Source organism: Terrapene carolina, unplaced genomic scaffold (assembly GCF_002925995.2).
Source record: "Terrapene carolina triunguis isolate 2854851 unplaced genomic scaffold, T_m_triunguis-2.0 Scaffold21, whole genome shotgun sequence".
NCBI lineage: Eukaryota > Metazoa > Chordata > Testudines > Emydidae > Terrapene > Terrapene triunguis.
The window spans coordinates 37,598,103-37,610,755 of NW_020664372.1; the positions used below are offsets into that span (position 1 = coordinate 37,598,103).

Below are 12,653 nucleotides of genomic sequence, written 5' to 3' on the forward strand. Positions count from 1 at the left end.
TGCTTTGCATCATCCGGGCATTGCGATCTCAACCCATAATTCCAATGGGCGCCGGAGGCTCCGGGAACTGTGGGATAGGTACCATAGTGCAATGCGCCGGAAGTCGACGCTAGCCTCGGTACTGTGGACGCGGTCCGCCGACTTCATGCACTTAGAGAATTTTAGGTGGGGACACACACAATCGGCTGCATACAACCGGTTTCTATAAAACCGGCTTCTATAAATCCGACCTAATTCTGTAGTGTAGACATAGCCTCATTAACTAAAGGTGTAAAATGAATCCCCCAGGCTTAAGCCAAAGCAGGAACTAAGGCTAATTTACTTCTGAATGACAGCATCCACTCAGGGAATTAATGCTCTTTAACTTCACATTTTTAGTTAATCAATCTTAATTTTCCAGTGTTCCCATATAGACAAGACCTAAGCATTCACTCCTTCCTTCCTTATTCATCACTGAGCTGCACCACTGTTCCAACAGTATCAAAACTTCACAGTACTCTGCCTTCCAGCCAGCTATGTCTGAAGATAAAATTCAGAGTGCCTGATGCTCCATGCTGCTCCAAGTAAGAGGGGGCTGTGCACTGAATCTTTTTTTTCAATCAATTTTGTTATTAAAGTGTATCCGAGTTGAAAGGTCAAACTCATCTTTAGTGTAACTTCACTGCCTACAATGAAGTTACGTGAGTATTGAATTAGGACCTAGTATTTTAAAAGACAGCGATATGAGAATGTCATCTATGTAGGACTGAAATGGGGAACAATGATGAAAGCCCTCGTTGATATGACTGCAGGGCTCATCCAAATGCATTGGCTTGTTTAACATACAATATTTTGCTGTTCCATTTTGTTAATTTGAGTGCCAGCATGCTCTATGGGACCTACCTGGCTACCCAAACATCTGTTACAAGTTGAGAAAAATAAGAAAACTTGGTGCAGTCCATCTTCCTTCTCCACAACTTTTTCTGCCTTTTTTTTCTCCTTATCAGTAGCCAGGGCTTTGGAGCTGTTCTCCGACTCTGCTCCAGCTCTAGGCAAAAACCTGCAGCTCCACTGCTCCGGAGCTGCTCCGCGCTCCAGCTCCGGGCTCCACTTCAAAGCCCTGATCAGTACTGCATCTTACAACCAGATACTTAAAGGAAAATGGTATTTCCTAGAGGCAACATCTCTCAGATCATTTATACTACTTATATTTAGCATATCATAGCTTACCTGTTTAACAGCATAAAGGAGACGCCCATAGCAGTATATCATGACCATTACAGGGATGACCAAGCAGAATATGAAGAGACAGATGATATAGGACACAGACTCAGCTGATTTGGAGGTCCAACGTACTGAACAGCTTGTGCCGGCCCCCTCAATCCCATAACTGCTCCAGCCGATGAGCGGTGGTACTGTCCAGATCAGAGAATAAAGCCAGGAACCACCAACTGCTAGCAGAGCCTTCTGATAGTCAGAGCCTCGTTTGTTACATAGGGTGATGGTGCTATAGCGTTCATAAGACAGGATAGCCAAGGAGATCAGGGACACAATACCTGCAAAAAAAAAAAAAACAATTTAGGGATTTAGTACCCCTGTTTTATATGGCACCAATGTAACAGATATGACAATATCCTGGACACACATTACTGAATTATAAGTTTAAACCTTACTGAATTACGTTTAAGTATTTTAGGAGTACATTGTATTGAAAGTGCAAATGTTTATGTACTATTGAGGGATTGTATGAATTACCATGGGGATAGGGGACCATAGTCCTCCAGGAACTAAGAACAGTGGGAGGGTGATTAGGCAAATTCATTCAAGTTTCAACACCTCCAGAGAGGTGCCACCAACTGATGAGAGAATCACTAATATTGCTTCAAACTGGATTCTCCAGAGACTAAAAGTCAAAGAAAAGATTTTTGGTTAAATAGCCTGAGTTAAAACTGACTCAGGGCCTTCTCTCTGATCCAGTAGACAGACAGAACCTTCTGTCCCAAGGGGAGCCCAATCCTCAGGGAAGGGTTGGAAGGTCTTTGGCTCATTGAAGCCCCATAAGAGTTGGGAGCTAGTTCTGAGCTGAAGCTTTGATGAAGTTGTGACCACAGGAAAAACCACTGTGTGAGGTTTGAAGGACTAATCACCAATCAGAGCCCTTGCTGGGATTCATGGGGAGATGCCTGATAAACTGATTAGCACATGTGTAGGTTCTTTCATTGTTTTTAATATGTTTTCTCTGCAACGCTTTCACCTTAAGAATAAATGTGCTTGCTTAGAAAGGGCCATGTGGTAACTTAGCCATGGCAATTACATTGTGTGCCATCCCAGCCGCTGGCCCTTCACCCAGGGGCTCTTCTGCTGCTGGCCCCGCACCCGGGGCTCCACTCCTGGCCTCAGCCCGGGGCTTCACCGGCTGTGGTTCCAGCCTCGGCTGTCTTTCCCCAGTCCACGTCCCCACCTCCCGGAGCAATGGCCCTGCTCCCATCCCCAGCTCTAGCACCCCCACTCTAAAAACTGTTCCAGCACCACTGTGGAAGTGAGTGAATGTTCAATGCTAACTAGCCATTAATTATATTTAAACAACTAAGCCACTTATGTAGGGTCTAAACATAAATCTGTTACCAGTTCCTTCTCAGATGAGCCTCTTACATGTCCTGCTTACCAGGAGGACATCTGTTTGTGATCATCAACAGACTTTTGCAAGAAAATGTCCATCTTAGACTGGAATCTTTTACTGTGACCTCAGATCAAGATACCAAATTATTGGTTCCTGATGAGCTACAGTCAACATGCTCAACTCTTTTATTGGAGAAGGATGGTCCCCAAGATGCAGCAAGAGGACACTGAATGCTACAAGAGACTCTAGCCATGTGGAAGGAAAGGGTGGGGACTCTCTCACACTAAAAATTATACCTGAAGTTATATCCTGCTCTCATCCCTGGATTGACCATCCAGAGAAGTGAAAGACCCTGACCATCAGCTAAACCAAGCCTGAAGCTACAAACAAGGGGGGAGGCACCTACCTGCATGCTAAATGAGCTCAAGTTATTTGCAACATCAGAACTATTTCTTAACTAAGGGCTTGTCTACACTACCAAGTTTTGTTGACAAAATTTATGTCAACACCCAAAAGTCGACAAAACAAAAATCACCAAAGGGTGTTCACACTTGCTCCCTCTGTCGACGGATTATCTCCAACAATGCTATAAAGTGAGTGTGTGGTTTTGTGCATCCCTAACCGTTTCCCCATGAAGACAGTAATCCCCACCCCCACTCCCCACACGTGCACATCTGGCAAGTTTATTTGTAAGAGACTAGTTTGGGTTAAAAGTGTTATTCCAAAGCTGCTAAGTGCCTGATTTAACACTTCTGCCTCTTTGTAAAAGTGTCAGAATGATGCAGACACTGTATAATGTGTAAAAGAGAATAAGTTAAGTAAATAGACTCTAACATCGGTTGTATGTTCAGAGAAACTTAGTGGAATGCCAAAGTGGGAAGCTATAAAGAAATCATTCTGAGAGTTATACTTCCTTAGAACAAAGGTAAGAGTCAGCTTCTGTCTTTAGCAGACTTAGCCCAATTAGTTAGATCAAAAGAAAGGTATTTTTCCTTAACTTTCCTGTGAAATATTGAATTAATTCTTGTGTCAACCTTATACATTGACTTAATAGTAATTGCCAAATCAGATAAATTGAACCATTGATTTATTGATTGAATTCCAACTGTAACCTTGATTTGATCATCACATTGTGTTGTATTTGATTAGTTTAGGGAAACTGGAAGTAAATTAGTTAGTGACATATTTTGCTTAAATTTATATTTGTTTGCTTATTATCTTAATAAATCCATAAAACACACAAGACTGGTTCCTCTCTCAAAACTTCAGCATGGGAACACAACCTATTTACAGGTAAAGGTAAATACATTGAGTAGCTCCCGGACCTGCATTGTAATTATTTGATAAAAATCTTATTACCACTGCACTTTCTTTGAACTAAAGAAAGTTCTCTTTTGAAATAACACAGAATTGAAGTTCAACTACTAAATTAGGACCAGGCATCATCAACCATGAACTAACAAAATATTAGCAATCAGTTTAAAACATAAACTACCCCCAAAACACATTTTCCTTTAGAATATTGCATAGAAAATCATTTTTCTTATCTACACAAAAAATTACACACATACATTCCTTGCCAAAAGCCATTTCAGTTTTACTTCTCTTTTATTGAGTTTCACTGACATGACCCATATTCTACTTCTCTCTGCAGGACCAGGGCGATGATATATGTGATCCCAATGAACTCCCACAGGAGTTCTAAAAATTCATATTCCTCTTTTTGTCACCGTCAGACTTTAAACCATGTATTGTATTTGAGCATATAACGGTGCTGAAACTAATATCAGGCCACACTGAGTCTGGTGCTTTTAAAACAGTAGATTGTTGACTGCAATGTGAATAGGTGGGAATTCAGAGAAGAGCACGGAAAAATATGGAGGTGCTAAGGAGAGACTGATTTATGATGGCATGGACATGAAAGAACACACTGTGTAAGTTGGCTAAATAAAGACTAAGCAGTTATGAGACATAAGAACGGCCGTACTGGGTCAGACCAAAGGTCCATCCACCCAGTATCTTGTCTACCGACAGTGGCCAATGCCAGGTGCCCCAGAGGGAGTGAACCTAACAGGTAATGATCAAGTGATCTCTCTCCTGCCATCCATCTCCACCCTCTGACAAACAGAGGCTAGGGACACCATTCCTTACCCAACCTGGCTAATAGCCCTTAATGGACTTAACCTCCATGAATTTATCTAGTTCTCTTTTAAACCCTGTTATAGTCCTACCCTTCACAACCTCCTCAGGTAAGGAGAGACAACTACCTTTTGAAGACTACAAATACTGATGAAGTGGAAAATGGTTGTACAAGGGATTGTATAAAAAGAAGCAATGAGATAAAATTAAGAAGAGCCAAAACAAACAAACAAACAAAACCCCAGGGTTATCATGAGGGAACACTTCCTAAGAATGAGATGTATTATAATGGAATAGGTTAGCAAAAGAAATAATGGAATCCCTTTCACTTCAACATTTAAAACAGGACCAGACAGAGTAGTAGAAGATACACAATAAGGACCAATCTTATACCAACACAGAGGTAGAAAGGGGGACTGGTGACCAAACAGTTCTTGTCAATCTCTACTTTCAAAGATTATCTTTTATTTATTTTCCCCTAACTTTTTGTAAAAAGTTAAGTTCTTCACCATCACCACTGACAGTTGAAGCACCGTGAAAACATGAGAAATAACAGGTTTAACTGGCTAACTTGGATTGAAAGATTCTAATTTCATACCAACGGAAAAAAACAGGTGCTGATTTTCTAGTTTGAAACTGTGAAACTACATAAATACCAAGGGAAATGTAACAAATAGCAAATGAACTCTCAGGATAGAATGAAAATTTACCACTGGATACAAAGAGTTTTTTGGGTAATTCTCCTAAAGATGATTCTTCACAAAAATTTCTGCATATTTTTATACTTTATGTATTAGTTGGCAATGAAAATAAGACGGTCCCAACTGTCCCTAAATGGATTTCACAATCTATACTGGTGTATAGATTGAGAAATAGAATTGTCAACAACTTTGGAATCCTTGCTTAGCTAAAGTGGTATAAATCATATTACTCCGTTATATTTCCTATGTTTATAAAATCAGAGTCTACTTGATGCAATATAAGTCTCAACTCTTGTGATTTTCTTACTGTGAGTTTCACAGCAATGGACGCTTTCCTAAAATCCCCAGCTGCTGCAGTCATGTGTATGTGAGAATCAGTTTTTAAAAAGAAAATCAATGTTTTAGCCTGCATGGTTGCAGAGAAAAGCATGAAAAATGTGACACCCTTCCCAAGTGTACCCAAACAGTTCAATCACCATAATGCAAATAAAAAGAACCCAAACTTCAGTGTGGGGCTTTTTCTTAATCTCTTGATTTTTAAGACAATCATGATATTTCAGGGCCTGACTGTTTGATGATGGTTTGCCCTTTGGCATCAGCAACACTGTGTATATCCATGCCCGTAAAGAAATGCCGTCTATAAATAGGGACCAAACTAAACCCACTAATTCTAGACCTGAATCTGCTTTCAATTTAAAGGCAACAGCAAAAAAGCTCAGGGCCAAATCCTCAGCTGGTATAAATCTGTCTAATTCCATCAAAGTCACTGGAGCTACACTAGTTTATACCAGCAAAGGATATGGTCACCACTCACTTCAGTGGGAGCAGGACCGAGTCTTCCATTTGTACTCATGGAACCCTCAGCTCACCCATGTCCGGAGTTTGGTTTTATTCATATTTTGAAAACAAGCAATAGCATAACAAACTGCAGCACAAGTTTCTCTCTGAGTGTGGCCTTTGTTAGGGTTTCCCTTCTGAACTCTGGCCCAGATCTACAAAAGGACTTCAACACCTAAATCCAACACTTAGCAACACCTAAGTCCAACTGTCATCAATGACTTTGAGTTTGTTAGTTTTCTTTTATACAACTGTAATATGCAGACAAGGTTTGCTCAGCTGTATAAGCAGCCATACAGAGATATAAAACTTAAATTCCTATCAACAACACATAAGATTAGCTGTAGAGGTTCTTTTCCCTTTTCTTAAGACTTCCTTAAGGTCTGTAACGCTGCTGGTGGCCCACCCTGTTAGGAGGTTTTAGAGTCTTATCAGAAGACACTGGCTGCTTCCCACTGAAGACTCATTGCAGCAGATATGGCTCGCTAACTCCAACCTGAATAAATGGGAGGTGGAAGAGTCCCCCCTATGAGTGAACCTTGTCTGCATATTACAGCTGTATAAAAGAAAACTAACAACTCAAAGTGATCGGTGACAGTACTATTGGATATTTGCTGAAACACACTTAAAGATCTTTCTATATTTCCCCTATACACATAAAGGGAGAGTGGAGTGACTTATGCATCTGATGCCTTTTACTGGTCTCAGCGTCTTGGTATGCGACAAGGGAGCTAGGAGGACATCAGGCCCAATTCCTAATTGTCTGGGTAGGTTTGAAAGCCACATGAAAGAGATGAAGATTAGAGAGAACCATAATGAATTCTTTGATAAAGATATTGCACCCTCATGCAATTTCCTCCTGACATTATGTTTCATTTTAATTAAAAAATAACTTATTTGAACATTTCCAGTCAAGCTATAAATGTGTGATTATTACAAATAATTCAATTACCTTGCTTTTTTAATACTTACATGAAATATTTTCAGATTAATTATCACTTGCTAATCTACAAGATAATATAAAAGAATGGACTAATGAATTTGGATTAACGAAGAACTGACCCAAAACTTTGTCCAAAGCATTAATAAAACTTTAATAAAAGTAGGTTTTTTACATATTTATTCTCCCCTAAATTGTTTTCACTATAGTATGCCTCTTTACTTCTCAGTCTCCTGAAATGGAAGTGCTGAAATATTCAGAGAGATAGTTAGTACAAGATTTTAGCCCAAGCTTGCAAATCCAAGAGGTATGAATGATTTAACTTTTGAGTAAGGAACAGCATTAGAATAAGAATAAGCATGTTCGGCTCTACCAATTATGAGTTCTACTTGTGCTGCCTTTATGAACTAAGGAATTCATCTATGAACTGCAACTTTTACTGGCAACAAGACATGACCAGTGATGAACAATAACCTCCTCTTTAACAAACTGAAACTTTTTCATATCTATCCTGCTACAAACTTGACTTGAACATATTGTATTCTTTCTTGATAAATTCCATATAGACCCCATTAATGTTAATAGAGATTATGTGTATTTATCAAGAGATTGTGTCCATGAGAAAGTTGTACCAAATTAGCTAAATCTGTTTCTTGTGTAAACAAGACCTCTGGTTTCATTTGCAAGTTCAGCCCTGGTTATTTTCTGAATAGTCACATTACTGACTATTCCCATTTCTGCCTGATTCATTTCCAAGTCGATGAAAAGAAGTGGAAACAGGGGAGTATTTAGAGGGACTTTGGAGAGGGTGTTTGAGAAGCTTGCTTTCCAGTACAGTTCTACTCTCAAAACCATGATGGGCATCAGTGGAATATTGTTTGGGACTTCCAATAGACGTGCCATGTTTTCATTCATGCCCGAAGCCAGAAGGGACTTCCTGAGTATGAACTGGTGGCTGTGCTGGAAGAAACAATTCATAGATTGGAAGGATAAGTACAGATACTATAGATCATCAGAAAGGCTGAAGAGTTCTTGGACAACCACATTTGTGAAGAACCTCAGATTCAAGGAAGAAAGGAAACACAGAAAGAGAAAATCAGAGATGAGGCTCTGCTGTTCATAACTAGAATTGGTTGACATTTTGTGGGACATTGTAACTTTTCAAAATTTGTTTTCATTCTGAATCTGAACAAAAACACACTTGCAAAATTTCCGGCAAAATGGAAGTTTTGAAAAAAAATTTAGGAAACTTCTGTTTCAAAATTTACTTTGTTTTCAGTTTTATATTACTTTATTGTATTATATGTAATTAGTAGTGCATAATATGAGATGACATCATAGTTGAAATATTCAAGTTTATTTTTAAAATCATTAAGGGCAGCTGTTACTTAGTATAGATTGAATCATCTTATTTTATTTCTAGACCAAAGGATCTCCTGTTTATTACAATGCAGCAGTTTGATACTTTTTGAACAAGAAAAGGTGCTGCACACTATGCTAATTAAAGGAGCAGCTCTTCTCAACAGCCTAGAAAAATATTGAAAACAGCTGCTCCTCTCATTAGTATATGGAAAGAGGAGAATGTCCAAGTGATCATCTTGGAGAGTCTTCCTGTCCCACTGGCGATGGAAGACAGAAGGCAGAAGATTCTTGAAGAGAACTGCTGACTAGGTATGTAGTGTTATGGTAGAGGGTTTTCATTTTGTGGAATACTAGTCCACCTTGCATGGGGAAAGGAGGTGATACAGTTTGGATGGTCTCTATCTCATTAGAAGGGGAACCTGTCTTCCAGGGGAGAGGCTGGCTAAACTAGTTGGGATGGTCTTAAATTAATTAAAAGAGGATGGTTAACAGAGGGAGCAAATTAGCATTTATTTGGCATAAATCAAGATGCTGAGAACAAAATTAATCAAGTCCCCAAAGGATGTGAAGGGAATTCATAAACTATACACCAATGCTAGGAGCTGGAGTGAAAAACAAGAGAAATTGGAATTTCTCATTTATGAGCATAAATTTGACCTAATTGGTATTACTGAAACCTGTTAGGAAGAACTGCCTGATTTAAATGTTAAAATGCACTGGTTAAAACCTATTTAGAACTGGCTAAAACCTATTGGCACTGTCACAGGGTGGACTGGGCCCTTTAAGAGAGAACAGGTCCAGCCCACCTCATTAACAGCTTCTTTCTGGGGCCTGATAGAAATCATCTGCCCTCTATGAAGAGCAAACAGAAAACTACAGAGAAGAGGGGAATGCTCAAAGAGCCAAGCGTGGAGTGGAACACTGAGAAACCTGGGACTGGGGAGCTGGAGAAAGACAGGAGCTTCCTGCAGGAACCAGAAAGCTGCAGAAGCATTGGAGACAGCAGGGGAACCAGGCTCCAGCCAGGCGGGAAGTGGGAATTGCTAAAAAGAGGGAATTGAGTTGGACTTTATTTTAGGGACTTTGAGTTTTGGTCTGAATTTTTATGTTTATAAACCTAGACCCTACGGAGGGATGTCTGCACAAATGTCTGCACAAATACAGGCCTGTGCGAAGTCTATTGAGGAGCCCAGGATGAATGGAAACTGAGGTAGGGTACCTGGTCATGAGGGGATGCTTGGGAGGCAGCAGACTCTGTTGCAGGCACTCTGAGTCAAAAATAGCATTAGCTGTTTTGGGGTCACTGATAACTCAGAAGCAAATGACCTTGAATGCTTATGGATTAATGTTATAAGTGATAAAGGACAAGATGGGATACTACAGATCACCAAATCAGGTCATCCTGTTCGCTAGCATATCTTACAATGTATAGGAAAAAAGCCAGCACAAAAATGTCCTCTGAGTTTCTAAAACTTAAAGATGACAATTTCCTAACTCAAAAATTGGTGCATCCAACATGGGGGAATTCTATATTAAACCTTATCTTGACAGATAAAGAGGAACTGATCACAGAACTAAAAATTAGTGGCAGCTTAGGTATAAGTGATCATATGAATTTTTTTACAAACCAGTAATATACATCTGTGGTGTTATAAAAGGGGCAACTTCACAAAGATGAAAACAATTATGAACCAAATCAGTTGCAATAGTTTTTAAACAGAAAAATGTGAATGATAAATGAGAACTATCTACGAACACTTTACTAGATGCCAAAAAAGCCACAGATAAGAGAGAAGGCCACACTGGTTTAAAAACAAAAAACAAATCTGACTTAGGGGGGAAGTGAAAGCAGCTATATTAATAAAAACAAACAAAACAATATAACAAATGCGGGGAAGAAAGGGAAAGCTGAGAGTAATAAATATAAATCAAAAGTTAGGAATATTAGAAAATAAGGGAAGCCAAAGGACACAAGGAGAAATCTATGGCCAGCAGAGTTAAAGAAAATAAAAATGAGCTTAAGGAACAAAAGGAATCCTAACAGCGGTATTTGTCTATTAATGGATGGATGGTAATGGCAGAACTGTCAATAATGTAGAAAAGACAGAAGTGCTCAATAAATATTTCTATTCTGTACTTGGGTAAAAAGCAGACGATGTAGTGAGATCGTATAATGATGGAATACTTTCTGTTCCAACAGTAACTCAGGAGGTTGGTAAACAGCAGCTACTAAAGCTAGACATTTTTGAATCAGCAGATCCAGATAACTTGCATCCAAGTGTTTAAAAGGGCCGACTGAAGAGCTTTCTGGAGCACTAATGATTTTCAGTAAAGCTTGGAATGCTGGGGAAGGACCAGAGGACTTGAAGAAAGCAACTGTGACAATATTCTAAAAAGGTAAATGGCATGACCTGGGTAACTATAGGCCTGTCAACCTGACATCAATCTGTGGGCAAAATAATGGAGTGGCTGATATGGGACTCAATTAATAAAGAATTAAAGGAGGGTAATACAATTAATGTCAGTCAACATGGAGTTATGGAAAATAAATCTTGGCAAACTCACCTGATATCTTTTTGGATTTGATTACAAGTCTGGTATTGGCATTAACTCAGGGAAGTCCTAATGGCTGGTGCTATTATACAGCAGTCTGACTAGATGAATTCAATAGTGCCTTCTGGCTTTATATTATATGAATGAATCATAGGCGGGGTTAGTCTATTTGATGAAATATCTAGAGCTTGATGCAAAGCCCATTGAAGTCAGCAAAAAGACTTTCACCGACATCAGTAGGCTTTAGATCACAAAGTGTCATTAGAGGCTGGACAAAGACGACTTATGCCTCTGTGCATATTGCTTTGCCTGATGTAAAGTGGGGGTGTTTGTCAATCATATATGTTGTAACCTCCGACCTCCAGCATTGTTGTAAGTTAGTCTGATAAAAGGGCTGTAAGAGTTAAAGGCTGTTACCTGCCAAACCCATATTATGCCAGTGTCTGTATGTTTGCCTGTTATACCTTGACTGTACATCAGTGTAGTTCAGTGGTTAATTTGTAATGAAAGAGGTGCTGGGGCTCAAGCAATTTTTTTACATTCATAACTGATGCAGCAAGCCCCGAGGTGCCGAGGCTATGAACTGCTAGCCCTAGAGGTGCCAGGGTTCAGCCCTGGCACAAATTAAGATGTAATTAGACTTAAGCTCATCAGGGCAAAGACCATGTCTCATTTTGTATCTTATATAGTACTAAACACTTGTAGTGTTTGACCCTTCAACCCCTACTCCCACTGAGCAGCACTTACTCATGTCAGTCTCCCATTGAATTCACTTAGCGAGAGGAGAGGTGGGAGAATTGGGCCCTATGTTATTAGTAAATGGTTGCTACTTGAAGCACATACATTTTTATAAACTGGTAGTAAAGTGGATGAGACCTTTGTAGGGTAGACAGTTTTCTGATGCTCTGCTATAAAATGGAACTTATGCCTGATATCCTGCATTTTATAAAAATACTGTATTTGTAAGATCTACAGTACATGAAATAAATGAAAAGAGTTTTTAATGAGTTTGTTAGCTCTTGCATATTAATATAATCTTATCTTAGTGAGTGAAACGTCTAGGACACTGAAGAAACACGCAGGTGAATGGGATAGTTGGTCACTGAAGTAGACCTACATTAGAATAACTAGTGTCTGTTACTGCAGATACATCTAGCAATTGTGCTACATTGATAGTCTAGATAGGACTCAGGCATTTTTTTACCCCCACATCATGAAAATCTGCTCACAGGTTAAAGTGTCATGTTCTAGGACTTCTGCTATTGCACTGGTGCAGCACAACCTCTGCAGGACGTTGCTGTAATACAGTGTTTCTCAAACTGGGGTCACTGCTTGTGTAGGGAAAGCCCCTGGTGGGCGAGGCTGGTTTGTTTACCTGCCCCGTCCGCAGGTCTGGCCGATCGCGGCTCCCACTGGCCGCGGTTCGCTGCTGCAGGCCAATGGGGGCTGCTGGAAGTGGCGGCCAGTAAGTCCCTCAGCCCCAGGGCCGGCTCCAGGCACCAGCCTGGCAAGCAGGTGCTTG

The 12,653-nt window shown here is 39.9% G+C and overlaps 1 protein-coding gene across 1 annotated transcript in view; it reads right to left on the minus strand.

Moving 5' to 3' along the window:
• The window catches only part of LOC112125991 (vertebrate ancient opsin-like), a 126,752-nt gene that overhangs the window by 82,739 nt on the left and 31,360 nt on the right, over positions 1 to 12,653 (minus strand). The window contains exon 2 of the mRNA XM_026647773.1: positions 1,210 to 1,535. Within this exon, the coding sequence (XP_026503558.1) occupies positions 1,210 to 1,535 (326 nt within the window). The remainder of the gene's footprint in view (positions 1 to 1,209; positions 1,536 to 12,653) is intronic.